Genomic DNA, 27,629 nt, shown 5'->3' with positions numbered 1-27,629 from the left:
TCATGTGAGGAAGGTATATTAAAGTATAATGAGCTTTTTTTTTTCCTAACCACATTTCACTGGTTCTATCACCTCAGCAGATAGGGTCTTTAAAGTCTCTGAGGAAGGAAGTATATGGCTTTTATTTCTTTATAAGAGAGAAACATAGGTTAATCTATAAGAAGAATTCTCTAGAGACAGTAAAAGTTATTTCTTAAAAAAAAAAAAGCTAAGGCAGGAATATGCCCAAAAGACAAACATGCCTAATTCATAAACTCAATAGGTGTAATCTGACACATTTACTGCAGTGTGCTTTAGTCAGTGAGGTTTGGTAACAGTAATATGATCTCAGATTGAATTTTCATCATCTTCCAATTTGGACAACATGCTGGTGAAAATCTTACAAGATATTCATTATGACGAATTCTAGTGACCAGAGATTAGTTTATCATTTATTTTTTCTCTTTCAAGTTGGCTTTTCTTATTTGGAAAAGTTATAAATTTGCTGAATTCAAAAGATGATGAATGTTTATTTGACACTGGGAGATTACATGAAAAAATAATCTTGCAAATGAAGTCAAAATCATGATAAATACGCAAACCAAAGAAAGAAGAAATTTTGATGAAATCCATAGAGCTTAAACTCATTTCACTATATGTGCATATAAATACACAGTGATATATCCCTAAAGTGAAACTGTACCTTACTTAGGAACAGGAATATGCCTTATTCCTCCTTTGTATAGTCTACTATGCTGAACACATGGTAGGTGCTCAAAAATTTGCTTAATTGAATTTAAGACCACATAGCAAATTAATTAGCTACCTTATACTAATCCTTAATTATATACCAACTACTGAAATTCTGTTTATTCTGAGTTAAATATAAAACCATTCATGATAATATAAAGATATTACCTATAAGGATAGCCGTGGTACTTGGAACGAAATATTGAAAGTAGAAAACTGAAGAAGAAGACCACCAGGCCTAATCCCACTAGGCAAATTACTAGAAAAAGAGAGAAAATGTCATTAGAGTCTAAACACATGCAATGACAACCCAAATGTTCATATTTTTAAAATGCATCCAATTTACAGAATACTTACATTTAATAGTTCATGGCACACACAGGTACAACAAACCAGATAATCCACAATACAATGTATTCATTATTTTCCACATTCTTCTCAATGAAAATCTACTATTTGGGGTATGAAAACAACAAAATGGACTTATCTAAGTCTTCTGGTGGTTTTCTTCTTTTAACAGAGTTCCTACAAGTACTAAAATGCCCCAAAGGGATCAAAACAAAACAAAATATAACAAACCACAAACAAGATTATCAGCCCCTGCATTTTGAAGTATTGGTTGTAACAGCAGGAACATTTGCATTATTAGAAATGCTAAATTTTATTCTTCTCAGATGCCATGCAGTATTCACAAAGAAATATAATTTTAAGTTACTGGTTAGATTTTTGCCTCAGTATAAAAGCATGTTACTAAAAAAATAGTTCATTTTAGCCTATATAAAGCTAGAAATAAAAGTTGGGAGAGTAAGAAATAAGGTCTCAGAGCGAAAGGGAGAACCACCCTCCTTCCCAAAGCAGGTAATAATGTCTGGGTATTTCAGTATGTTTTACAGAGAAACAAAAGGCATATGTTATGGTACTACGTGCTGTGGTCCGTTTTTTTCTATATTACTCTGTACCAGAAAAGCTGACAATACTTTCTTATTTTTTTCATTTCCTTTCTATTATGGTTGGGAAGATTTTACTCAAAAGTAAATGATTGATAAAATCTATTATGTTTATTTTGCATGTACATTTTTGATATTTAATTAAAGAAGATTCATTGTTACTAGTAAAATATATCTAAACATGCTTATCAAATTTAAATGCTTAAAAGTCTAAGCCAATTAAATGTAGGTATGTTTAGAATGAAACAAAACAAGTAAATTAAATTCTATCTAAATCTGTTTTATACAATGAGAAATTGTTTTTTCTTAAAATTAGAATTATAGAATTTCTATAAAATCAGAAATTAATGTGTTTTTTTAATACTCAATAAGAAGTATCTAGACATATTTAAGAAAAAAAACACAGGGAATTCTAAAATCTGGTTTTATAAAATATCTGAAATAACTGTCAAAAAAAGGAAGACAGGAGAAAAGAGATTAAAAACACCAAGGAAGAAGAAGAAAGGAAAATTAAATGGACATATATGCTTCTATAACAATGAAATATGATTTTTAAATTTTTTCCTGGCATATAAATGAATCCAGGTTTAATCTCAATCTTGAAAATCAGTGAGTAGATAAGGTACAGCATTGCCGAAATATGGTCTACTCTGCCAGTTTTCATTCAACTCTGCATGAATATCTAAGTTTGGAGTACAAATTATAAAACATAAGCATTTAATTGTATCCAATTGTAGCCTCAGTGACCTCTCATTTTAGACAACACGTGATGCAATTGAACTTGAAATGAATATTAGCAGAAAATAAAATAAAAAAAGGTTCCCAAATACTACAAATGAAAAATGTGCTTTCAAAAAAATCATACAATAGCCAAGTAAGACAGACACCAGACCCTAAGACATAACATATGAAAAACCACATACATCAATCTTACATCAATCTTACTAATCTTAGAATTAATTACACAATGCTTTACTTTATACTTTTCCAAATTAAGATATTTTACCAAACACTTCTTTTCCTTTATGTCCCCTTTTTAATTTTTTCAGAAGAGGGATAAAGCATTCTTTGTTATGCCCTGTTGTTAGCTAGTCTCGTAGGTTGTGCTCAAATGAGTGATGAGGCTCAAAATATGTGATCAAGTAAAACAGTTTATTTACTTAATATTAGGCAGTGGAACAAAATAATGTGACTCAAGTGTTTGTGCATGGGGAAATCAGAAGAACTGAGCATAGTGCAGAATAATAAATGAACCATGACAGATCATGAGATAACAACACACCTGTAAGAAGAAAATGCCATGATGACATGGAAGCATTTTGAACTGGACAATATTAATAATCATAGCAGTTATGCAATATCAAAGTAAGAAATCACATCTGAATCCAAAAGCAGTAATTTAAAAATATACTTTCCAATTCATTCACGTGCACAATGCACTCTCACTTACACACATGTATCCATGTGCACACAAGAATACAAAACTTGGAGGTAACTGGGAGGAGTCATGATAGAAACATCTATCAAGAGGGAATTTGGAAGTAGTGGTTTTATAAACTCTACTGTATCATGCATATTGTGAGATTAAAAACTTTATATATTTCTTATTACTATTACTTACCTTGATATGACAGGACATAAGATAAATATATCATCACATTAAGAGTATGTCCTCATAAGCGTGATTGATCAATCCCAAGAACACGACCTTGTTTATTCAAAAGATACATCATTTTACGATCCTCAACAATGTTTAAAGAAGCAAAGTAATTCCCTCATTTCTCCTGTAGTTTCTTTACAACAGTGTGTAGAATGTATCAAGGGAAAACAGAGGTGAATTTTGACTGTACATTACACATCCAAACATTTCAATACTTAACACTTTCAAGTATTAAAAAAATCGCTGATTCCTATATATATATATATATATATATATATATATATATATATATATATACACATTTATATGTGTTAAAAATCTCAAAGAAAGTACCTAGATTTTTATTTTAAATATCTTAAAAAATTATTAATATTTTTCAGATACCTATGCTTTTAAACAGAAACTCTGGGTCTTAAAAAGTGTTCACAAATACAAAATGTATTGGCAAAAAATTAATTATAGTTTTGTGGAGGTATAATCATAAAATCATGTATGGACTTAATTATAAAAAGGCTTATGGGAGAAAACATTGACTCTAAGGCCTCTTTTCTTTGCTAATCTATGTTTTTCCAGGAAAAATATATTTCCTATGCATTATTTTTTACCTACCAAAATTTGTTACCTTATAAAACTATTTGTTTTTCTACAACCCTCTGAGAAGAATCATTTCATCAAAGGATAAAACAGTTAATTTATTTAAAATCATAAAGCTGGAACTTGATAGAGCTGTATATGTTGGTATATCAATGGAAAAGCAAAGCCCCAGGAAAAGAAAGTAACAGAAGATGACCTCCTTTTAAAAAGGTTGATAAAAGAAGATCTGAAGGAAATTGGAAGGAAAGAATGATATTTAAGTATAAAACCTATGCAGAAGCACCCCTCAATCCAAGTCAGGTTTCTAATGCTCCTTGATTATCCTGGCATAAGGAACATATTATGTGCCAATAAAATCTCTGAAGATGCTACTCAGAAATTCTTTTTCTATCTCTGTAGTCTGGATGCTATTACAAAGACAATGGTTCAGCAGAAATGGATCAAGGCATCCCTGACAAGGGTGATGGCATCTCTCTTTTATATATAATTCCAAAGAGTATCACCCAAATCCCATTTTGGAAGAAATAACATTTTCAAATATATTCACACAAACATCCAAGAAACAAAAAAATCTTAACCTTCAAATTATACTACTTCTTTAGAAGTTTGTTTATAAAGAAATTTTTCTATACTTCCCATTTGCTTTAAAAAAAATCTTCCAGCTAAAAACAAAATTAAAAAAGTACCAATAGAGACTTACTCCGTCTTTTTCCAACATCTCCTTTGGAAGTTGCTGCTTCATTTAGAAGAACCATTCCCATGGTGATAGCAGCATCTGTAGTAGTTGTCAAGGAGACAGTAGAAATAGATGCCAATAAAATCTATAAATTTTTCTGGAACTGAATACAGTGTTCCAGAATGGTTAAATTACAAATGCAAACACAGGTAAATACAACTCATATTTATATTACATAAAATGACCATTATTTATTTATGTCTTAAGTTTTAATACTTATAACTAGAGTTCTTTAATCTGCTAGATTTTGAGAGTTTAATTCTAAATACTCTTTAAATTCAGAACTTTCATAACACTTTAAGAAATTTCAAAACCAGTTCTAACATTTCATGTTGTTATACATAAAATTGTGTTACTTTCTGTTTTAGTCAGCTTTTTTCACAGCTCTGACTAAAGGTTCTAACCAGAACAACTATAGAGTAGGAAAAATTTATTTGAGGGTTCATGGTTTCAGAGGTCTTAGTCCACAGAAGGCAGGCTCCATTCCTTAGGGCCCAACATGGCAGGATAGGGTGGTAGAGGAAAGCAGCTCACACTTTGGTGACCAGGAGGCAGACAGAGAATTCTCCACTTGCCAGATACAAATACATATCCCAAAGAATGCCCCAATTCCTACCTCCTCCATCCACACCCTACTATTCAGTTAATCCCTACCAAGGAATTAATTCACTGATTGGATTAAGACTGTTACAACCCAATCATTTCTCCTCTTTGCATTGTCTCTCACTTGAGCTTTTGGGGAATACCTCACATCTAAACCATACCACTTTAAGGCAGTGACAAAATTCATTGAATTCTTAGAAAATGAGAATGTATTAAAGTTGGCTTTTTTCCTTTTCACAGTGCGTGTCTCTGTGTTTAATTGCTTTTTTATGCTTGAATTTTAAATGTGTTGTTTCAAAGATTTTGTTTAGTTAGATAAATACTTAAGTCAGATATCATTTCACTTAGAAAATTTGAGGATTCAGTAAAAAAAAAACTTACAAAATCAAAAAAGCACATTATAATAAAACAATTTAACAAATTTAGCAGGTCCTACAGCTAGTTAGTTAATTGCCATTTTAAAACTGAAACTGAGAACACAAAATATCTTCTTTACTTTTTGTCTACTTTCAAATCATGGGTTTATTCATGCCATGTTGAAAGATGTAAGGTATTAAGAAAATCATGGGAGCACTTCAACTAAGAACATTCTTCTTCATGTTATTACAACATTTTTGACATTGTCTACTGTTAAGATTTAGAACCCACCAATTCTGGAAATGTATTTATTATGTATTCTGGTTAAAAAAACAAAGGAAAAAAGAAAGTAATTCTAGCCCAGAAATTCCTCCATTTTCTTTGATTTTTTTTCTTATTTCTAGCTATATGTGTACAAATAGTATCAATAAGTCTCTAAGACACAGCAGCAGTAGAGGCAGGATGCCTCTTCCACAATAGCAAAACCTGGAAGGATATCACTGGGTTATATCTATACAATTAAGTAGAGGTCAGAGAAAGTTCTACAGGTAAATGTTTCTACACTGAGTCAGTTTTTATAACCACATTATTGAATTTGATTATTAATAAATTATTTGCATTTGACTCTGTTTTCATGACCGTATTAACCAACTTCTGCATAATAAATACCTGACTCCACAAGTTACGCATTTTTGCTTACAAAGAGCTCTCTATACAGAAGGTTTTCAAACTATTCTATTTATAGTATTGGAACCCTTTCTGGGGGGAAAAAACAAAAACAAAAAAAAACAAGCAAAACTTGTTTGGAAGCTTAGGTATACCAGAGAAAAACACCTGACCAGCACTATGAAGTTCTGCCCTGTCCCCCACCCCACACCCTTCAAATGCTACCACTAAACCTTAAGAGACCATGATACAGTTTTTAAACCACTGAAATTTAGATATTACTGAATTTCAATCATGTTGCAAAGGATATGGTTGATAGAATGACTGTTTTGTAGTACCAGTACAAGTCTGCAGACCTTAAGGACTCATTATTTTATAGTGTTTTGGACGATGTACCTGTATAAATTTTCCTAATCATAGCACATTGTAAATAATGACAGAAAAAAAGAACTAAAGATCTGTATCACTAAACATGTTCATATGTAGAGAATGTCTACTGCTTAACGCAGATGTTTGGTGCAGAAAGATGGGACCAATGTGGATCCTATTACGATTCGCCTTTAATCTTCTTTTTCTCTTTTATATTCTTATATAAATTTGAATACACACATTATAGATATTTGATCTACTGATAATTCATCTAGAATTCTAGAACATTTTAGCCATAACAAACATCTTGGTAAATATTTAAAACATGAATGGCATTAAAAATAAGACCTATTCATTTAATGACTCTAGGTACTTTCCCCAATTCCAATAATAAAATTGGGGGGGGGGGAGGTTGGCATTATTTCTATTACTAGGGAAAATAAAATTTACAAAATTAAATGCTTGACAATTTTAAAAGCAAAAACCATATATTAAGATATCCTCAAGGTTAAATTTTTATACACATAAACATACAGATACTATCTCAGTGAAAATTATATTACTCAAAAGTATATTTTAATGGATAGTAATTGGATGTATCTTCATTCCATTTTTACTATTCTTCCTCTGAATTGTGAGCAATGGCTTCTTATTTAAAATACTTTTTAATTTCATAAAAATTTAAACATTTTTTCATAAGATTGCAATATATTTTATTGCTTTCTCTTATTGATGACATTCAATTTGTTCCCAATGTTTGCTATTACAAATATTCTTACAAAGAAATACTTTTTATAGTTCTCCTAGAGCACATTATTTTTTGTGAAGGGTGTACACCTGGACACAGAATTTTTGAGGTCAGGTATATGTAGTTTCAAATTTGTTAGGCATAATGATAGTTTTTAAAAAATTGGCAATGTAAGAATTTCCATTTTTCTTATATTCAATGAACACAGTACCTTTGTACTATTCATTTTATCAAACAGGTAAGTGGGGAGCTGCATTAATATTCCCCACTTGAGTCTGAGCATCTTTTTATATGCTCATTCTTATTTTTGTGTTCAATCATTTGTACATGCTTGTTTGTTTTCTTTTGCCAACTTTAACAAATCTTATTTTCTCATTAATTTGTAGAATGTCTTTCACTTTTTCTGAACACAAATTGACTGAAGTGCTACATGCAGATTCTACTGCTTTATGGCTTTTCTTTTTAATAATTTTATCAAGCAGAAGACCTAATTTTAACACAGCCAAATTAAGTAACATTTTTCTTTATGAATTTAGTTGTTTCTTGCTTATGAAATTAATTGCTAACCTTATGTCTTAAAAACATCTATGGCCTTTTCATGTACCTTTAACTCAAGTCAGATAATGTTATTCTTACTCTAATAGCTTTTTATCTCACTTTGAATAAAATCTAAAGACCTCAAAATAACCTTGAGTTCATACATGATTTGTACCTCAAATCGATGCCCACACTCGTCTGTCCTTTTTTGGTCTTACTCTTATCTTTACTAGTATTCTAACAAGACTGACATTCCTCTCCCTTAGGATCTTTGAACTTATTATTTCCACTGCTTGAAATGGTTTTCTCCCAGATGTCCTTCTAACTCCCTCCCTTACCTCTATCAGTTCTCTGCTCAAATGATCTTATCAGAGAAGCCTTCTTTGCCCTAATTCCTTTTACTTATTATTATAACATTGTTTTGAAAAAAAAAAACTTTCAGACTGCATCTTTTCTTCTTTACTTTATTGTTATTCTCCTACCACTACAATTTTAGCCCCTACAGAGCAGCAATATTGTTTTGTTTACCATCTTACCCAACACACTTTGATGTTATTATTACCAGTTTATACAAAAGGAAATTCAAGTCCAGAGAAGTCCACATAACCTTCTCAAAGTTACAGAGAGAAAAAGGTGCAAGTCAAAAAAAAAAAAGGATAAAATAAATTACAACAAATGAATCAGGGTTAGATGAAAATGATGATGAGAGTGGATTAAAGGAGCAAAAGTAGCTAGCTTGATTTTCAGCATAAAACATTTTTATGCTAAACATAAAAATCTTTTTTTCATAAAGCATAGAGAATTAAAAACCTCTTTTACTTCTCCAAGATCATTTTCATTTTATAGATTTTCCAAATATGTTTGCAAATTATTCACAAAACTGTTTTCTCAAACACATCTGTCTAGATTATGGTTTACCTTTATATCATTTCTTTACATGTTGCTTTTAAATCAAACTCTCATAATGTACTATTTGTGTTGGAAGCACATGCAGTATTTTTAAATTATGTAAGTGTATATATAAGCAAAATCCCTATTATACTAAGTAAATAAGGCAGGAAGGGAAAGGAATTGTCAAGTCTTAAATATTAAGAGGTTGCAGCATGTCAAAAAACTCAGCAGATCTCAATTATAATTCACTATGTGTCAGGAATAGATGCATATTCCAAGAATATGCCTAGGAACTCCACTCATATAAAGCCATTCTAAGTAAACAAAGCAAACTATAGAATACCAAAAGAATTTTGTGACCCAGGGAACACATCAAGCATCAGGCATGAGACTGCAGTCACCTAGGTCACTCTGACCTGGCAAAGCAGGTTTCTGCCAACTCCCCAATGTTATAAAGATAATAAATACCCCAGTAAAAGCCTTTCCTGCTATGCAGTTCTTTCCCTGAAATGCATAACAAGTGAGCCATGTCCAATCAACAATCTGTGCTATTCCTGCCACTTAATGTAACTATCTCAACCAATGTGTTCTCTTTTTATTTATAAAAACCAGACTCCTCAGGTACCATTTTGAAGAATGTATTCTGGACATTAGTATATGTGTTTTCAGGGTAGCCATCTGCACTTTGCCTCAAAAAGTCTTTGTTTTCACATTTGGTGCAGCTCAACCTGCCTTTAAAATTGACAATATGAAAATGTTTACTTAAGGGTCATTTATACAAGTGAAATATTAAAAACACAAATGTCAACTATAGTGTATGGTACTTATAGGTGGTAGACTAAGTAGTCATATAAAATGAAGCTGATAAAAAGTTCTTAATCATGAAGTAAAACAATTGTCACCATGCCAAATGAAAATGAAAAGCATATAAAATATAGCTTAATCTCTTTCAAAACAAATGCAAAAAAGTCACAGTGGGAAGAAAAAAAGATATCAAAAAGTTAACAGGAACTGTTCTTGGAGTGATAAAGTCATAGACCTCACTTTTCTTTATTGACCACATTCTACAGAGCAGGAGTTTGCAAACTTTTTATAAGAGACAGAAAGTAAATAGTTTCAACCACTGCAAGCTGTATGCTGTCTGTTGCTCTTACTCGAATCTGGTGTTCATTGCAAAAGTGGTCACAGACAATGTGATCATTGCTGATCATTGTCCTACTGCTTAAAAGTCAAAATACTGATATCCACATAAAATAAACTGGTATTGTGTGAATTACATACAACCCACAGAAGCATTATACACCCTACAGAACTAATAACAAATATATCTACATTTCATTATAATTCTCAATTGCATATTATGGTAAATTTACTGTTGCTTCTAGGAAGAAAATTGAGATTTTGTCAATTTAAAGATAAATGAGAACAGATGTTGAAAAAAATGTTAGCACATTATAAAATACTTAAGAATATAATCTAAAATTATCTTTAACTTGCATTCATCATTAATTTTCTTCTATAGTATACTTCTCCTTAGATATACTCATTAAAATAAAAAAATACTCTAGCACAAATTGGAAACAAAGGCAGAATGAAATTCTTTCATAATAAATAGAAAACAAATATATATCTTATAGGAAATGCAATGTGATTTTTGTAAGAGTAAACATTAAAATATTTAAAAATTATTGCTAGTAAAACTTTTGTTTTTTGTATCAATACTCTTATTTCCAACTGATACTTATTTCATGTGATCTTCTTGTGATTCCATAACATTAAGAATGTGAAGAATTAAAGTACAGTATCAGGTCAAAGCTTATACAGTAGACAACAAAGTTGATCCTAGAACTCATGTGTACTATACATACTGGCAGACATAAACCATATCTTAATTCAGTGGGAAAAACTATGACCAATGGACATTCACTATAATTTGGAATTTTAAATAAAGTTTTAAATGACAATTTTCTCCTACCTACCACTACCCTTCTTATCCACTGGTAGAAACAACTGCAGATACTTAAGATAATAAAATAATGCATTTCTGAAAATATTCCTCTAATTGTGAAAACAAGTTGCTCTATAATAAAAACAAATCACTACTTGCAATTTTGTTTATTCTACTGTGCCATGCTTGTAAGTACATTTAGTAAAAAAAAAAAAAACAAGTCATCTCATTAAAAGTCATATATGAAGTTTTGTATTGAGAAGATTCTACAACCTAAAGCATATCCTGCTTTCCCATGTGATCACTATAGCTCAAAATTCCTACTTTGTGAAATTATATAAAATGTTTTATAGATAATGTTATATGCTAATGTATTTCATATACATATTAATTCAAGAAATTATAGTTTCAAAAATCATATGAGTGTAATTTAATAATTCCAGTTGAGACCCATTATCTTAACCCTGAGATTTATCACATCTGGGGCATTTGAAAGCTTTTTTAAGAACATAAATTGAAAGAAATAATTTGCATCATTATTTGTTGTAAAACTATCTCTTCGTTTACACACACATCGGGGACATTGTCAATAAATTTTGGCAACTTTTATACCTCAGTGGCTAGCAGGTGCTCACATGTAGGTATTTATAGTTATATTCTTATGCTCTACCAAAAAAATTGTTCATTTTGTAATGCAAGAAGGTATGGTATTTTGCACAGTAATATGACAGACTAACTAAACAAATACAAACATATCCACTATATCTTTAGGGAAACAATCTTTTAGAAATGCCTAACAAATGTACTTACACTAAAATCTTGAAAGACTACCAGTGGCCTGTTCACCACAGAAATTTTGACCTACTGGGAAAATATGAGTACAAAAAATGGGTTGAAAAATTTATTCTTCACTATGCAACTGATTGACATTATGATATTAAGCACTCTAAACAAAATAAACCCTTCTCATCCATCAAATATGAAGCCTATTAAACTTAATAATTTGTTAGGCTTATTTCTTTTCATGCCTTATTTTCCTCCTGTATTTCTTAAGATTGTTAATGTAAAGCTATCCTTCAATACATTTCTGAATTCCTGAGTCATGTTATTCCTATTCATGAACCTCACTTGTAACACATACCATCAAGTTTTGATGCTTCTTCCTTTCAATGAGTCACTGAGTCACTCATCATTATTTAAGTTTCTCCTCTATAGTCAATTGTTAGTACCTCCCAATTTCTCTGCTCTCTCTTTTGAACTCTATCCTCAATGTATTACTAGAACGAACCTCCTTGATTGACTGCTTGAACAGAAAAAAGATGTGACAGTATTTATCTCTCCACATCAAAATTTATCAGGCAATCTGGTTACAACCTTACAATACATCCTGAAGAATTAATAAGGGGCTGGGCTTGGTGGTGCACACCCGTGATCCTGGCAGCTCAGGAGGCTGAGACAGGAGGATCTCGAGTTCAAAGCCACTATGCAACTCAGTGAGACCCTGTCTCTAAATAAAACACTAAAAAGAGCTGGGGATGTGACTCAGTGGTTTCAGCACCCTTGGGTTCAATCCCCAGTACCATAAGTGAATGAATGAATAAATAAGGCACCTAAATTTCAATATGTACTTCTGTACTGATTGCACTCCTTTGTGAGTCTCCTTTTTGCACTTCAAAACAGAGCTGAAAAGTTAGTCAAACTTCTCTAGGCAGCAAGCTGCTCTTCTATAGCTGCCTCCTGCAATACTTCATTATTCTTTTGTCATAGTTTTCTTTTATACAATACTTAGAATTATTATTTTAAAAGGATAAAAACAACACAATAAGAAAAAAAAACCACTACTGATAAAAAGAAAAATCTTAATGAGATTAAATATGAATTTCTAACCAATGACACCAAAAAACTTCGTCTCTTTTCCCTTAGGTTTTTACAACAAAACTTTGTATATAGCAACTGCATCTAATAATCTGACTTACCAAATTAGAAGGAGGAAACCAAAAGGTAGAAATATTCTGTACAGATAAACACAAACTAACTATCTGATATTTACTTTTTTTGCACTAACAGAAAAAATACACATGTAAAATTTTTAAAATGTGCTAAGTTCAAAAATACCTGTAGACTTTCTCAAGTGAAATTAAAATAAGAAATTACCATAAAATGGCATTTTTTAAACATTTACTGATAATATTAATAAGTCCATGGTTTTAAAAGAATTTTTTTTCTTTCTCTTTATATATCTATTATATCTCTAAAATAAAAATACACAGGAGAAATAAAGCAAATAATTACTGCTGGCATATAGAAAACAGGGACTTTTAATTCTTTTCTGTATTCCTGCTAAAATATATATTGAACACTTCATACTGCTTGTGAAATGTCTTCGCATCCTAAATCTCAGCTTGATGTCAATGATCTGTGAAATGAAAACTTGGCGAATTCCTGCCACACAATGGAATAATAGTCTCAACACAGCTTTTCATTGCTAGGTATTCCTGATGTGTTTTAATAGACTTGCTACTTTGGATAAAGTATAGCCCATGGACTGAAACAAATTAGAGAACATGAAAAAATGAAACAATAATATGTACATAAATAAGAGTTTAAAACAATTTAACCTCAATAAATACTTGGTGTTTCTTACCATTTGTTTTAGCATAAATCAATTTACCTGCAACAAATACTTGGTATTTTTTTACCATTTGTTTTAGCACAAATGTATTTTCATAGACAAACTTTAAAAAAAAATAAAGGCTAAATAAGGCTATGCCTTTATTATTTAATAAAGAGGAAAACTGACATGTTCATATATATTTCATTTTCTCATTTAAGGCTCCTCTTATACACAAAAAAACACTAACTTTTACCATATTAAAGCTGGAGTCTAGAAATATAGTACTGTTTAAACAAGATCACAAAATATGAGAAATGTATATTCAAATGTAGATATTTCCAATTCCAATCTATGGAAAAACTAAAGCAAAAAAATACTCATCATCACAGTTTTTTTTTTCTTTTTTTAGAGAACATTCCATTGTATATTAGGAAAATTACTTTATGTACTTATTTATCGTGTTCCGTAAATTTAACATTGGCATAAAACCTTTTACTAATATTTCATATACATTTGATTTTGTTAGTTTATCCAATAGTATTCTCTGCAACTTTATATTTTAAAGCTTTTTTTTATATACCTTTTTTAAAATTTATATTTATGTGGTGCTGAGGATTTAACCCAGTGCCTGGCACATACTAAGCGAGTGCTCTACTGCTGAGCCACAGCCCTAGCCCCTGTGACTTTATTTTTATTTTAAATTTCTATTATAGAATCTAGTCCAGAATAACATATTCCATTAAGTTGTCATGTGTCTTTAGCCTCCTCTACTGTGGAACAATTCTCTTTTTTTTTTCTCTTAAATCAGTGCCTTTTAATTACACAGAACAATGGATTTCATTAGTATATGCAAATATACTATGAAATATAATACAAATATTAGTATATGAAAATATCATATCTACTCCCCTAACTGTGATCCTCCTAATGCCCTTCTCTTCTCCCTGTTATTTCATGTTGTCTTTTTCTTTCCCTTAGATTCCAAATGAGGGAACACATGCCATTTCGTTCTGAATATTACTCTATTGTGCATATACTGACAGGCACCTAGGGTGAGTCCATAACTTGGCTATTTTGAATTATACAGTTATCTCTATAGAGTATTCTGACTTTAATTCTTTTGGGCAGATACCTAGTAGTAGAATAGCTAAATCATATGGTAGTTCTAGTTATTTTTGGAACCACCATGTTGATTTACATAGTGACTATACTAATTTACATTCACACCATGCACAGGGGTTTCTTTTCCCCTTTATTCTCATCAGTCTTATTATTTTGTATATTCCTGATGATAGCAAGAATCTCAATATAGTTTTGTATTTTCCTGATAGCTAAAGAAATCAAGTATTTTTTCCATATATTTAAAGGTCATTTGTACTTTTTTCTTTTGAGAGTGTCTGTTCAGTTCCTTTGCTCAATTATTGATAGGATTATTACTTTTTTTGGTGTTCCTTAGGGCCTTGCTAATTTCCTGAGGCTGGCCCTGAATTTGTGATCCTCCTGCTTCAGCCTTCTGAGTTGCTGGGATTAGAGGCATTAGCCACTACACTCAGTTAGCTATTAAAGTCATATTCAGAAAGCTGTTGTCTTGCTTATATCTTTAAGGATTTTTCCTGTTTTCTTTCAGCAGTTTCAAAGTTCTGGGACTTACATTTTAGGTGTTTGATCCATTTGGAGTTGTTTTTGTGAGAGGGATCTAGTTTCAATTCCCTATATACAGCTGACTTTTTGCCAGTGTATGTTTTTGGTACCTCTGTTAAGAATAATATACCTATAGCTGTATGAGGTTTATTTCTATGCTCTCTATTCCATTGGAATAAACTTCTGTTTTTATGCCATTACCATTCTGTTTTAAGTACTGTTTGAAATAAGGTATTATGATGTCTCTAGCCTCACTCCTTTTGATCAGGATTGTTTTGGCTGGCTATTCATTGTCTCCTTTGCTTTCATATGAATTTTAGGTTTGTTCTTTTTAGTTTAATCATGGAAGTTTCTCAATTTTGATATCCTATGTGCACAGGTAATGCAAACAAGGCATCAGCTATAGATACACCTAATTCTGTGTGTGCATCCAAATATGGTAATTAAGATGGGAAAAATTAAAATTTTGAGAAATTACACAGAGGAAAAAGATGATAATGTTTTCTAGATGAATTTCAGAAACACAACATTTAGCTTCCAGAGGATAAACTGGACATTTAGAATCTCTTCAAACTTCATTTCTAAAGTTCAGTCTTAAAACAGTATTTTTTTTTTTTCATTATCCCGTAAAGTACATGATTAGAAGGGTTCAATAAATCTTCCTCTGGAAAAATTTAAACATTTCGAATACTTCAGTAATACTGTGATTGGGCTGGGGTTGTGGCTCAGTGGTAGAGCACTTGCCTAGCATGTGTGAGGCACTGGGTTCATTTCTCAGCACTGCATATAAACAAATAAATAAAATAAAAGTCCATCCACAAACATCTAAAAAAATTTTTTTAAAAAGTAACACTGTGGGGCTGGGGATGTGGCTCAAGCGGTAGCGTGCTCACCTGGCATGCGCGGGGCGCTGGGTTCGATCCTCAGCACCACATAAAAATAAAATAAAGATGTTGTGTCCACCGAAAACTGAAAAATAAATATTAAAAAATTTAAAAAAAAAGTAACACTGTGATTGATAGTTCAGGCTACATTTCTTACAAATATATGGAATATTCTTCTGGTCATCTATACCTTGTTTGGTGCTAAAGAAAAAAACAACAAATATGTATTTATGCATACTATCTGCAACCTAGTGAAATTCTGAATGAGAAAGATGAAAGAAAAAAAAGGAAATTAAACCAAATAGTCTTTTATGAGTACTAAATGTTTTATGTGTGCTATTTCACTTAATGCATACAGAACATAGAAAATAACTGCTTATTTTTTAATGCTATTTATGTCACAGGGATCCTGCAGTGAAAACCACATAAACAAACTAAATATCTAGCCAGTAGTAGTCAAGGCAGAATAAAAGCAATACTTATGATTCAAGTCAGTTGAAAAAGAAGAAGAAAAAAGAAAATTATAGTTTGTTAATGATTCAGCATAACAATAAAATTACACTGTAATAGGAAATTAGCAAAGGAATTAGAAAGCTAATCATAAAGTTTAAAATTTAATATCTTTTAAAAGTCTTGATATTTACTGCCAGAAATAAAATCAACTTGACAGTATGCAGCTTTGTTTTGCCCTTTTCAATTCATCAGTTGTATTAAAGGATACTCAGTACCAGAATAATGTGTGACTCCGCCACGAATTGAGCCTGGCTGCTCCCATGAATGTAGCTCTATAAAACAAGAAAAAGAAACAAAATTAACAATCTGGGAAAAAGATATAATTACTTCAGAGTTTCATGTCATAAAGATAAACAATATAAAGAAGTTCCTATTTATAATTCTTTTGAATAAAATAATTCTTAGTTAACTTGAAATAGATGAAAATGTTAGTTCATGATATTACTAAACCGTAGACAGAAATTTAACAAAGAGTAAACTTATATATAAATGTAAAGTTGTTAAAAGATTTCTTACAAACACAGACACAAATTTACTTGATGACATAAGATTACAAGTTATAGTAAATAAAACTGCTGATTTTTCACCATTTAAATAAGTTTCAAAACTTGTCAAATTACTCTTTTCCAGTTTACCAAAGTTTCTACAATAAGGAGTTAGCTTCATAAAATGCACATATTTCAAGATAGCATTTCATTTTTTTCAAAGTACAATTATTGAAACTGTATTTTTCTTATTTCAAAATACATAATTTAGTTTTACACTTAGGAAGAATTTTACATATATGTATTTAATACCACTTAATTACAGAAAATCTGACACACACAAATCTCCATTTAGAGATTTGCTTTTAAACTAATTCCCCAAATATTTCTGCCATTAATTTCTCCAATGATAATTAGTTGCTTTAATTATAGTTTTAAACAAAATTATTTTAAAACAAAAGTCCTTTTCTAGGTTTTTAACTTATAAAACATTACTGGAGAAAAATAGAATACCTTACAGCATAAATCAATATCCTCAAGTTTTACATCACTTGCACTGCCTCACTGTGTCATTTCAACATTTCTTTTACTCAATATTTTCCTTCATTTTATTTATAACAATAACTGACTGGAACTAAGTGTGTTTTAATGAGAAGAGTATTTAAACTGGAGTCAGAAAATTATTCCTTCCAGCACTTAACCCTGGACAAGACAACAAAATCACTCATAAATTTTGTATTCTTTCATCAATTAAATCAAGAACTAAGATGACTCCCGTGGTCTTTTTGAAGGAAAAGTCTGAGTTTTGTCATCAAAGCTATCTCATTATTTTTATGTAAAATCTATTGTTTGTTTATTGATCGAAACCATCCTTCGTTTTCGTTTTTAATTTTTCCAACAATTAAATCAGTTTCCTCCTTTGTAGATGTGTTCAGATATTTTTAAGCACAGTTTTAGGCAAAATGGCTAAGAGCCATTTCTGATTCACTGATGTAACTTCTAAAGAATCCTATCATACATATTTCTTCTTCTGACTCTATCCATTTAGATTTTCCAAGTGATGACCAATGTAACTTAAAAAATGACAAACTAGCTGCTAACTAACCATGTAAGATTTTTAATATTACTAATGGAAGACAACAATAAAATTATTAAGGAAAACAAACATGCAACAAAGAAATACAAACACTATATAAATTATACTTGATATCAAGTATGATTAGAAACTCAGAGTTTAAGAACTAAGACTAAGGTTTTATTCTTGAAATAACTATAATAGCAAGGATAATTATAGAACCATAAGTATAAATAATAATAGCAGCTACCATTTATGGAGCACTCATTTTGTCTAAGACTGGTAAGAACTTTGCATGAAATATTTAATTTAATTCTAGTTACCATATAGGGTAGCTAATTTGATCACATCAATTTTACAGATAAGCTAACAAAGGTTTAAGAGAGTCAAGAAGGTTGCCCTGATTTTCACATATAGTATATGTAAGCTCTGGGGTGGAACTTAGGTCTCTGTGACTCATAATCTCAGCTCATATTTACTGTATTATTTTATTATTTGCTAAACATTTCATTAGAAACTTCACATATGTTCTCATCGTATTTACTATGTTTTAAAATAGTTATTACCTGTTCCAACAAGGAAATAGATTAGAAGAAATACAACTCCTTGCAAACAATGGTACAACTAATAATTAGTGAAGTTTGGCCTGAAACCTGGGTCTGTCTATACAGGTCATGCCCTTTTTGCCCTCTAAAAACCAAGAACACAACAAACATGAAGAAGAAGAATATTAAAGCTTTCCTTGGCATTCAGATAATAAAATGTTGCCAAATAAAGGAGTTAAAATTATTTATATAATTAAAATATCTAGATTTAATAGTAAAGGATAATATGCTTACATTTTTATTAAAACTGCAAGATACTTCACTTAGAATTAAAAATTTAGAAAAGAACTGATATTTTTTTAAGTGAATCGTTTCACACTTTCTTGTTTTAAGAAAGAGGATTTTCTCTGATCATGCTTTTGTCAAGGTTATCAATGGATTTCCCCATTGCCTAATTCTATAGCCATTTCTCAATTTTATTTGACATACTCTATCTGAAAAGTTGGTCATATCTGACTACTTCCTCCTTTTTGGTCATATCTTCATATGTCTTCTATGGACACCACTCTCACTTCTCCCACTTCACTGGCTCCTCTTCCTCAGTCCCTGTGGCTATTCCCTTCCTAATTCTCATTTTCTCTAGACTCTGAAGTCTCAGAATTCCAATTAAGGCTTTTCTCTATAATCACTCTTCCCTCATATTCTCACCCAATCTCATGGCTGTAATTTATCAAGTCTATATGGATGATTCTCACATTTATATCCAGGGTGATATACACCCATTTTCATTTTTAGTTTCATGGTCATTACCTTGAAGTCTAAACCTTAAAATGGCCACATAAACTGTGGTCTGTCTTCATATCTATCCCAGAACGGGTTCTCTCTGCTATTTCAGGAAACATCAATGTGATTCTTCCAGTTGTTTAGGTCAAAACCTTGGAATTATCCCTGTCTCCCATCTCTTCTCTTTCTTCTTTCCTCCCTCCCCATAATCCAATCATTCAGAAAATAGTGTTGCCCCCACTTTTACAATTCATTCCAAATTCAACACTTCTTGCCATTTCTAGGAAAAAGTGTCAAAGAAGCCTATGGAATAAAGCCCAAACTATCATCATCTCTTGCTTCAACTACTGCAAAGCCTTCTTCATTATTCTGTCTCTACCCTATATTTTGTCTGCCAAATTAACAGTTTAAAAGAAAGCAAATTCTATCATTACTTTGCTCAAAACCCTTGAATGCTTTTTTCATGTGAGAATACCACTTTATCATGTAATGCACAATAAGGCAGAACTTACAAACTTTTTTTTCCAATTGAAAAGGATAGCTAGGTTAAAAAAAATCATACTTGGTCCTCAGAGGCTTATCTCACTAAGGATTTATCATTTCACCAAAACTCATCTATTACTCTTGCAGCTTATTTCCTTTATGTATAAGACTGTTGCAAGGAGCAGCTTTGGAGAATCCTCAATTTGCCATTTACTACATGTGTCACCTAGCACAAATAATTTAACCCCAATTGTCTCATCTTTTTTATTTTTTGATTGATTTTATTTTTTAATAATTTCATCTTTAAAAAGATAGGAGAATATTTCTCAAAGTACTAAAAATTAAATAAGATGTCTTATCATGTTATTAGTATAGTACCTGGCACTCCCTATAGTAAATAATCAAAAGTAATTAAGCATGTAACACTTAAATAAACTCCATTTTCTAAACATTAGATAAGCAAGCTCAAATACATTTGGAAATACATTGTCACAGATGAATTGTGTACTAAGCTGATATTTTTAAAAGATGATATTCAGAAACCAGTACTAATACTTGACTTTCATTCATCTTTTTTTGAGATTCGAGGTTTTTTATCCTTTTTAAAATTTTTAAAATTTATTATAAATGACAACAGACTGCATTACAATTCATATTACACATATAGAGAACAATTTTTCATATCTCCATATGCACAGCAGAGTCACATCCTTCTTGTCTTCTTACATGTACTTAGGGTAATGATGACCATTGCATTCCACCATCTTTCCTACCCCTATGCCCCTCCCTTCCCTTTTCCCCTTTGCCCTATCTAGAGTGCATTTAATCTCCCCCCCACTGGCCTCCCAGCATATTATGGATTAGCATCCTTAAATCAGAGAAACCATTCAGCATTTGGTATTTTGGGATTGGCTAATTTCACTTAGTATTATATTCTCCAGCTTCATCCATTTACTTGCAAATGCCATGATTTTATTCTCTTTTAATGCTGAATAATATTCCATTGTGTATATATACCACGGTTCCTTTATCCATTCATATGCTGATGGGCATCTAGGTTGGCTCCACAGTTTAGCTATTGTGAATTGTGCTCTATAAACATTGATGTGGCTGTGTCCCTGTAGTATGCTGTTTTTAAGTCATTTGGGAACCACCATTTGACCCAGCTATCCCACTCCTTGGTCTATACCCAAAGGACTCATTCATCTTTTTTAGTCTTCAAAATCTCATGAAGACCAGATATCCCAAGACTCTTGGATTTAATAAACCAGAATTCATTTGATAATCTTCACTGAGTAATTAGTATGTATCAGGCACCAATTTAGGCAATGGGCATCCAGCACTTAGAGAAAAGAAAAATAACAACAACTATGTTTTCAAGGAGCTTACACACTCAAACTACTGTTGTACAGTAAAATGCAGCAAAGACACTGCGAATACTAAAAGTCATGAAAGCAACCATAAGAGCAGTAAGGACAAATAAGCATTCTAGATGTCTTCCTTACCATGCATCATTGTCGTTTATGAGGACACCTAAAGCAATCGTCTAATTCACATAGGATTAAACTAAGCTCTATAATTTTAAAATAGTTTAAAAAATTTGTATTTAACAAATGCATGTTCCTTCAAAATTATTTGAAAAAGGAATATTGAGGAATGAATTCCTTTGTAGTTAAAGCATTCATTTACATTCTTTTCCTGTCTTTTACTAAATCTTATGAATGAGGAAATATCAGTGGCTATTGGTGACTTACTCAAGAAAATATATTTAATTTGTATTTTCAATGGCAATTGCAGATCAAATAAATAGTTAAGAAAATGTCAGCAGTCTTTGACATTTGATAGACATAAATTTTTTCATAGAGACAAATATTCTAACAGAACATGTATAACAATGTTCTTTACTTGTCCAGTCTACTGAATAGTTCACAGCATACATGAGCCAAAATAAAATTTAAAAATGGCTCCTAAATCATTTTACAAGACTGCTAACTTAAAAGCCTAATTTTACTTACAATGAAAATTAAATAAAGTTTTACACAGTATGACATGAAAGTATACGAATAGATAATAATATTTTCTTAACTTCAAGTAACATATTTGAAAATAAAAACAGTATATTTTGTTTAATATAGTGTTTCTAATACCTCTTAGTAGCAGTGCTAAGAATGAATCAAGATGAAAAAAAAATTAAACTAACTATACCATATATCAATAGATGAAAGTAATTTCACTCCACTTAATTCATTCCTAAATTCTTGGGAAGATGTTATCTGTCAACATGTTTTGCTTTTCTGATAATATCTGAAAATTGTGCTTTTAGTAAATATTCATTAATTTACCTTAAACACTTATTGTTGTGAAAATAATAATGCCATTGTGATTAAATAGTTTGTTGTCAGAATAGGGAGCAATTGTAATGAAATGAATTTACCAGTTTTGGGTTTTAGTGTTGATAATAACCATTCAATTTGAGAAACTAGTTATTTACTTGGTCAGTTCAATAATTTGAATTAGAGTTTCTAATCTCTAATCAGACAGGGATACTGATTAAATGAAGGAAACAGAATAGCATAGTGGTTTGATAAATGGATTTTAATCAAAATACCTGATATTAAAATATCAAGGAATGAAAATCACACGCTGGTATCCTTGATGAGTAGGGATGCAAAAATCCTCTATAAAAATATTGGTAAACTGCATTGAAAAACACATTAAGAAAACTATATACCATGATCAATTGGGTTTCATCTCAGAGATGCAAGGTTGGTTCAACATGGACAAATCAAAAATGTATTCACTACATAGATATAATGAATGACAAAAACCCTATGATTTTCTCAATGGCTATAGAAAAAGCCTCCAACAAAATACAGGACCAATTCATATTTAAAATGCTGGAAAAACTGGAGATAGAAGAAACTTACCAATATTATAAAGGCTATACATATGACAAATCCAAGGACAGCCTCATACTAAACAGAGAAAAAATAAAAACATTTCCTCAAAAATCAGGAGTAAGACAAGAATGTCCATTCTCACCATTCCTATTTCAACATGCTTCTTGAAACTCTAGCCAGAGCAATCAAGCAAGAGAAGGAAATTATAGGGAAACAAAAAGGAAAAGAAGAAGTCAAATTATATTTGCTTGCTGATGACATCATTGTATACCTAGATGATCCCAAAACACTTTGACAGATTTCTACACCAGAAACAATTTCAGTAAAGTAGCAGGATACAAGATCTCATATGTAATAGCTTTCCTAGACATCAATAATGAATCTGCTGAGAAATCAAGAAAACTGTCCTGTTCCCAATAACCTCAAAAAATTATGAAAAAAAGAAAAAAAAATCAAACTTGGGAATAAATCCTACCAAGTAGGAGAAAGACCTCTAACAATGAAAATTATTGAAGAAAGAAACTGAAGAAAGCCTTAGAAGATGGAAATAACTTCCCATGGTTTTGGACAGGCAGAATTAATATCACAAATATAGCCATATTACCAAAAGCATTATAAAGAATCAGTGAAATAACCATCAAAATATCAATTACACTCTTCCAGAAGCAGAGAAAAAAGTTCTAAAATTCATTTGGAAGAACAAAAGACCTAAAATATCCAAAGCAATTGTGAGCAAGAATAGTTATGCTGAAGGTATTATAATATAGGACCACAAATTATCCTACAGAGCTATGTAACACAAACAGCATGGTACTGCCATCAAAAAAACCCTGAAGACCAATAGAATAAAAGACACAAAAATAAACCCAAGTAGATAATAGATAGTCATCCCATATTTGACAAAGGTGTCAAAAACATGTTGGAAAAAAAAAAACCCAGCCTTTTAACCAAATGGTACTGGGGAAACTGGATATTCATATGTGTAAGAATGAAACTAGATTCCTGTCTTTCACCCTGCATAAAAGTCAACTCAAAGTGGATCAAAACCTAGGAAGTAGACCACAAACTTTGCAACTGTTAGACAAATAGAGGGTCAACAAGTTGTGGCAAGCCCCAATTCTTTACTAAGACCCCCTAATACTCAAGAACTAAAATAAGAAATCAGTAAGAGGGATGACACCAAATTAAAAAGCTTCTTTACAAAAAAGAAAACAAAAGCATGAAGACAGAGCCCACAGAATGGGAGAAAAATCTTTGCCAGCTACTTCTCTGACAGTGGATTAATATCCAGGTATATAAAGAACTCAAAAAAAAAATTACACCAAAACCCCAAATAACCCAATCAATAAATGGGTAAAAGGCATTTCTGAAAAGAACAAATGCAAATACCCAACAAATACATTAAAAAATTGTCAACATCTCTAGCAACTGGGAGAGTGCAAATCAAAACTATATTGAGATTTCATCTCACTCCAGTCAGAATGTCTATTATCAAGAATACAAATATTAGTAAATGCAGGCAAGGATAATAAGAAAAAAGATACACTCATACACTGTTGTTGGAACTTTGAATTAGCATATTGCTTTGGAAAGCAGTATAGAGAATTCTCAAAAGACTAGCAATGGAACTACAATAAGACATAGCTATCCAATTTCTATCCTATAGGGATACAGGCACATATACATTTATAGCAATAAAATTCATAATAGCCAAGTTATGGAACAAGCCTATGTACTCCAAAACAGATGAATGGATAAAGAAAATGTGATACATATATACACATACACATATATACATATAGGGATGTATATATATATGTGTGTGTGTGTGTGTGTATACATATACACATGTACACACACACACACACATATACACACAATGGAGTTTTACTCAGCCATAAAAAAGAATGAAGTTATAGCAGAAATAAGCCAGTCTAGGAAAATGAAGGGCTGAATATTTTCTCTCATACATGCAAGCTAGAGCAAAATAAGGCAGGTAGAAAACACAGGGTGAGAGACCCATGAATACAGAAGGGGGATCAGTTTAGTACAGGGACAGGATAGAGAGGGAAGAAGAAGGGACAGAGAAAGGAGAAACTATGAAATTAAACTGAAAAAATATGCTACACATATATGAATATACCACAGTGAATTTCACATTTATTTGTATCTATAAAGCATTAATTAAAACAATAACTAAATAGAAGACAAGAACACACAAGAAGGGGAATAGGGGTAAGAATGAGGAAAGAGAAAAAGCAAACACTGGGGCTGAAATGGAACAAATTATATTGCATGCATATAGATTATGTCAAAAAGAACCCAAATATTATGTGTAACTATAATGCACTAATAGACCATTTAAAAATACCTTAAGTGGTATTATTGTCTTGTATCTGCAATAAGTGAAACCTTCAAAAAATTATTCTAGGATTCAAACTGTTAAAGCTGCTTGATAGAAATAAAAAACATATGAAAAGTGAATCATATAACAAACTCAAAACCCTTTGCATTGGCCTAAAACACAGTAAGCAGTCATAAATGTATTTAAAACTACAGAACACTAAAGAAAGAAATTGAAGAAGACCTTAGAAGATGGAAAGGGATAGCCATACTCAATAATGTCAATGGCCATACTACCCAAGGTGCTATACAGATTCAATGCAATTCCAATTAAAATCCCAACATAATTCCTCATAGAAATAGAAAAGCAATCATGAAATTCATTTGGAAAAATTAGATACCCAAAATAGCCAAATTAATCCTTAGCAAGAAGAGTGAAGAAGGAGGCATTATAATACCAGACCTTCAACTATACTACAAAGCTATAGTAACATAAATGGCATAGTATTGGCACCAAAATAGCATGTAGACCAATCGTACTAAATGAAGATACAGAGATAACCCCACATAAATACAGTTCTATCATACTATCAAAGGCACAAAAATATAACATTGGTGAAAAGATAATCTTTTTAACAAATGGTGCTAGGAAAGCTGGAAATCCATATATAGAAGAATGACCTAGGTATTATACTAGAAACCCTGCACCTACTAGAAAAAAAATGTAGGTCCAACACTCGAACAAGTCAGCTTAGAAACCGACTTCCTCAACAAGACTCCTAAAGTGCAAGAAGTGAAATAAAATTCATAAATAGGATAGCATCAAATTAAAAAGCTTCTTCACAGCTCAAAAACAATCAAGAGCATGAAGAAACAGTCTACTGAACGGGAAAAATCTTTGCTACACCTAAGATAAGCGTTAATTTCCAGGATATTTAAAGAATGCAGAAAACTTAATACCAAAAATTAAATTGAAGAAAAAACGGGCAAAGGAACTAAACAAACACTTCTCAAAAGAAGAAATACATAAACAAATATATGAAAAATAATCAACATCTTAAGCAATTAGAGAAATGCAAATTAAAAATACAATGGGATTTCATCTCACTCCAGATAGTATGAAAATTATCAAGAATACAAGTGGATGTGGGGGGAAAGGTACACTCAAAAATTGCTGGTGGGACTGAAAAATGAAATTAAATTGAAAAAATTATGCTACACACATATATGAATATACCACAGTGAATTTCACCTTTATATATATCTGTAAAGCACTAATTAAAAAAATAAATAAATAGAAGACAACAACACAGAAGAAGAGGAATAGGGGGAGGAATGAGGAAAGGGAAAAAGCTGAGGTGCAGGGTTTCTGGCATAATACCTAGGTCACTCATCCAATTGAGTTGAGTTTTGTGCATAGTGAGAGGGGTTAAATTTCATTCTACTATATATGGATTTCCAGTCTTCCTAGCACCATTTGTTAAAAATGTTATCTTTTCTAGAAAGCAGTATGGAGTTTCCTCAAAAAATTAGGAATGGAACTACCATTTGACTCAGTTATCCCACTCCTCGGTATATATTCAATGTATTTAAAATCAGCATACTACAATGACACAGCCACATCAATGTTTATAGCAGCACAATTCAAAATAGTTAAGCTATGGAGTCAATCTGTATTAGTATACATACACAATGCAGTATTACTCAGCCACAAAGAAGAATGACTTTATGACATTCCACCAGTAAATGGATGGATCTGGTGACTATCAAATGAGTTTAAAAAATTTATTCTATCTTAATCATAGAACTCATAGATGGTAAAATCAATATCCATTGGTTAATACAAAATCAATCAATCAATCAATCAATCTATCTATTTAGATATATATCTCAGAAAATAGCTCTTCTGAAGACAAAGTACATATGTAGAGCTCAAATTAATTGCTATTTCTCCCTAATTCGTTGATAAAATACATTTTGGCATCTATTTGCTTTGGCACAAGTTACTTAACAACAAAGAATAAAAAATATACTTAAACCAAACCCAGGGGATGTAATTTTTTTAATTCTGGTCATTTAAAAAAAATGTAACTATTTATAAAGAACTGTTTGTAACATCAAGAAAATGCACATGAAAGAAACTAAAATTTAATATTCTTGGGTATTACTCAAATGACAGTTTGTTTCATTTCAAGGTCAAATCCACAAAACACACTTGGTATCTTCTTTTATGATAAAATATGACTATAAAAAGAACCAATAGCTTTTATCAGAAACACTACTGTGATTATCTTTCCCACTATCTACATGAATTCTTTGTGTCCAATCTTTTCATGTAGTTTTATTCAATCAGTATAAAATAATTTGTAAATTTTTTCTTTCCATTTCTTTTACCCCTCCTTGAAAACATCATAAAAAAGTACTAGTGTTTATCCCTTTAGCCTGTTTTAGTCACTGTTTCACTACCTGCCAGTATGAGGGTAGTATATTCTTGAAACCTAAGAAAATCCTCTAAGTAATAATATCTCTGTTATCTATAATATATGATTTTGTATCTTTGCAAATATAGAAATTATTC

The 27,629-nt window shown here is 31.2% G+C and overlaps 1 protein-coding gene across 9 annotated transcripts in view; it reads right to left on the bottom strand.

Annotated features, from left to right (window-relative positions):
• Positions 1 to 27,629, bottom strand: part of Tusc3 (tumor suppressor candidate 3) — a 326,107-nt gene that overhangs the window by 120,686 nt on the left and 177,792 nt on the right. For 4 of the 9 annotated variants that reach the window (XM_058573132.1, XM_046425966.2, XM_046425967.2 and 1 more), the window contains exons 7-10: positions 16,653 to 16,709; positions 15,934 to 16,009; positions 4,631 to 4,705; positions 898 to 988 (exon numbers count right to left, since the gene is read on the bottom strand). In XM_058573132.1, the coding sequence (XP_058429115.1) occupies positions 898 to 988; positions 4,631 to 4,705; positions 15,934 to 16,009; positions 16,653 to 16,709 (299 nt within the window). Of the gene's footprint in view, positions 1 to 897; positions 989 to 2,809; positions 2,959 to 3,297; positions 3,385 to 4,630; positions 4,706 to 15,933; positions 16,010 to 16,645; positions 16,710 to 27,629 lie in introns of those variants that run through there. The other 5 variants (XR_006847592.2, XR_006847593.2, XM_046425968.2 and 2 more) reach the window with 5 other exon arrangements.

Source organism: Marmota monax, unplaced genomic scaffold, assembly GCF_021218885.2.
Source record: "Marmota monax isolate L192 unplaced genomic scaffold, Marmota_monax_Labrador192_F-V1.1 WCK01_AAM20220418_F8-fsc00197, whole genome shotgun sequence".
NCBI classification, from domain to species: Eukaryota; Metazoa; Chordata; class Mammalia; order Rodentia; family Sciuridae; genus Marmota; species Marmota monax.
Note: the sequence above shows the minus strand (reverse complement) of the source record. Positions and strands in the feature narration are given on the sequence as shown.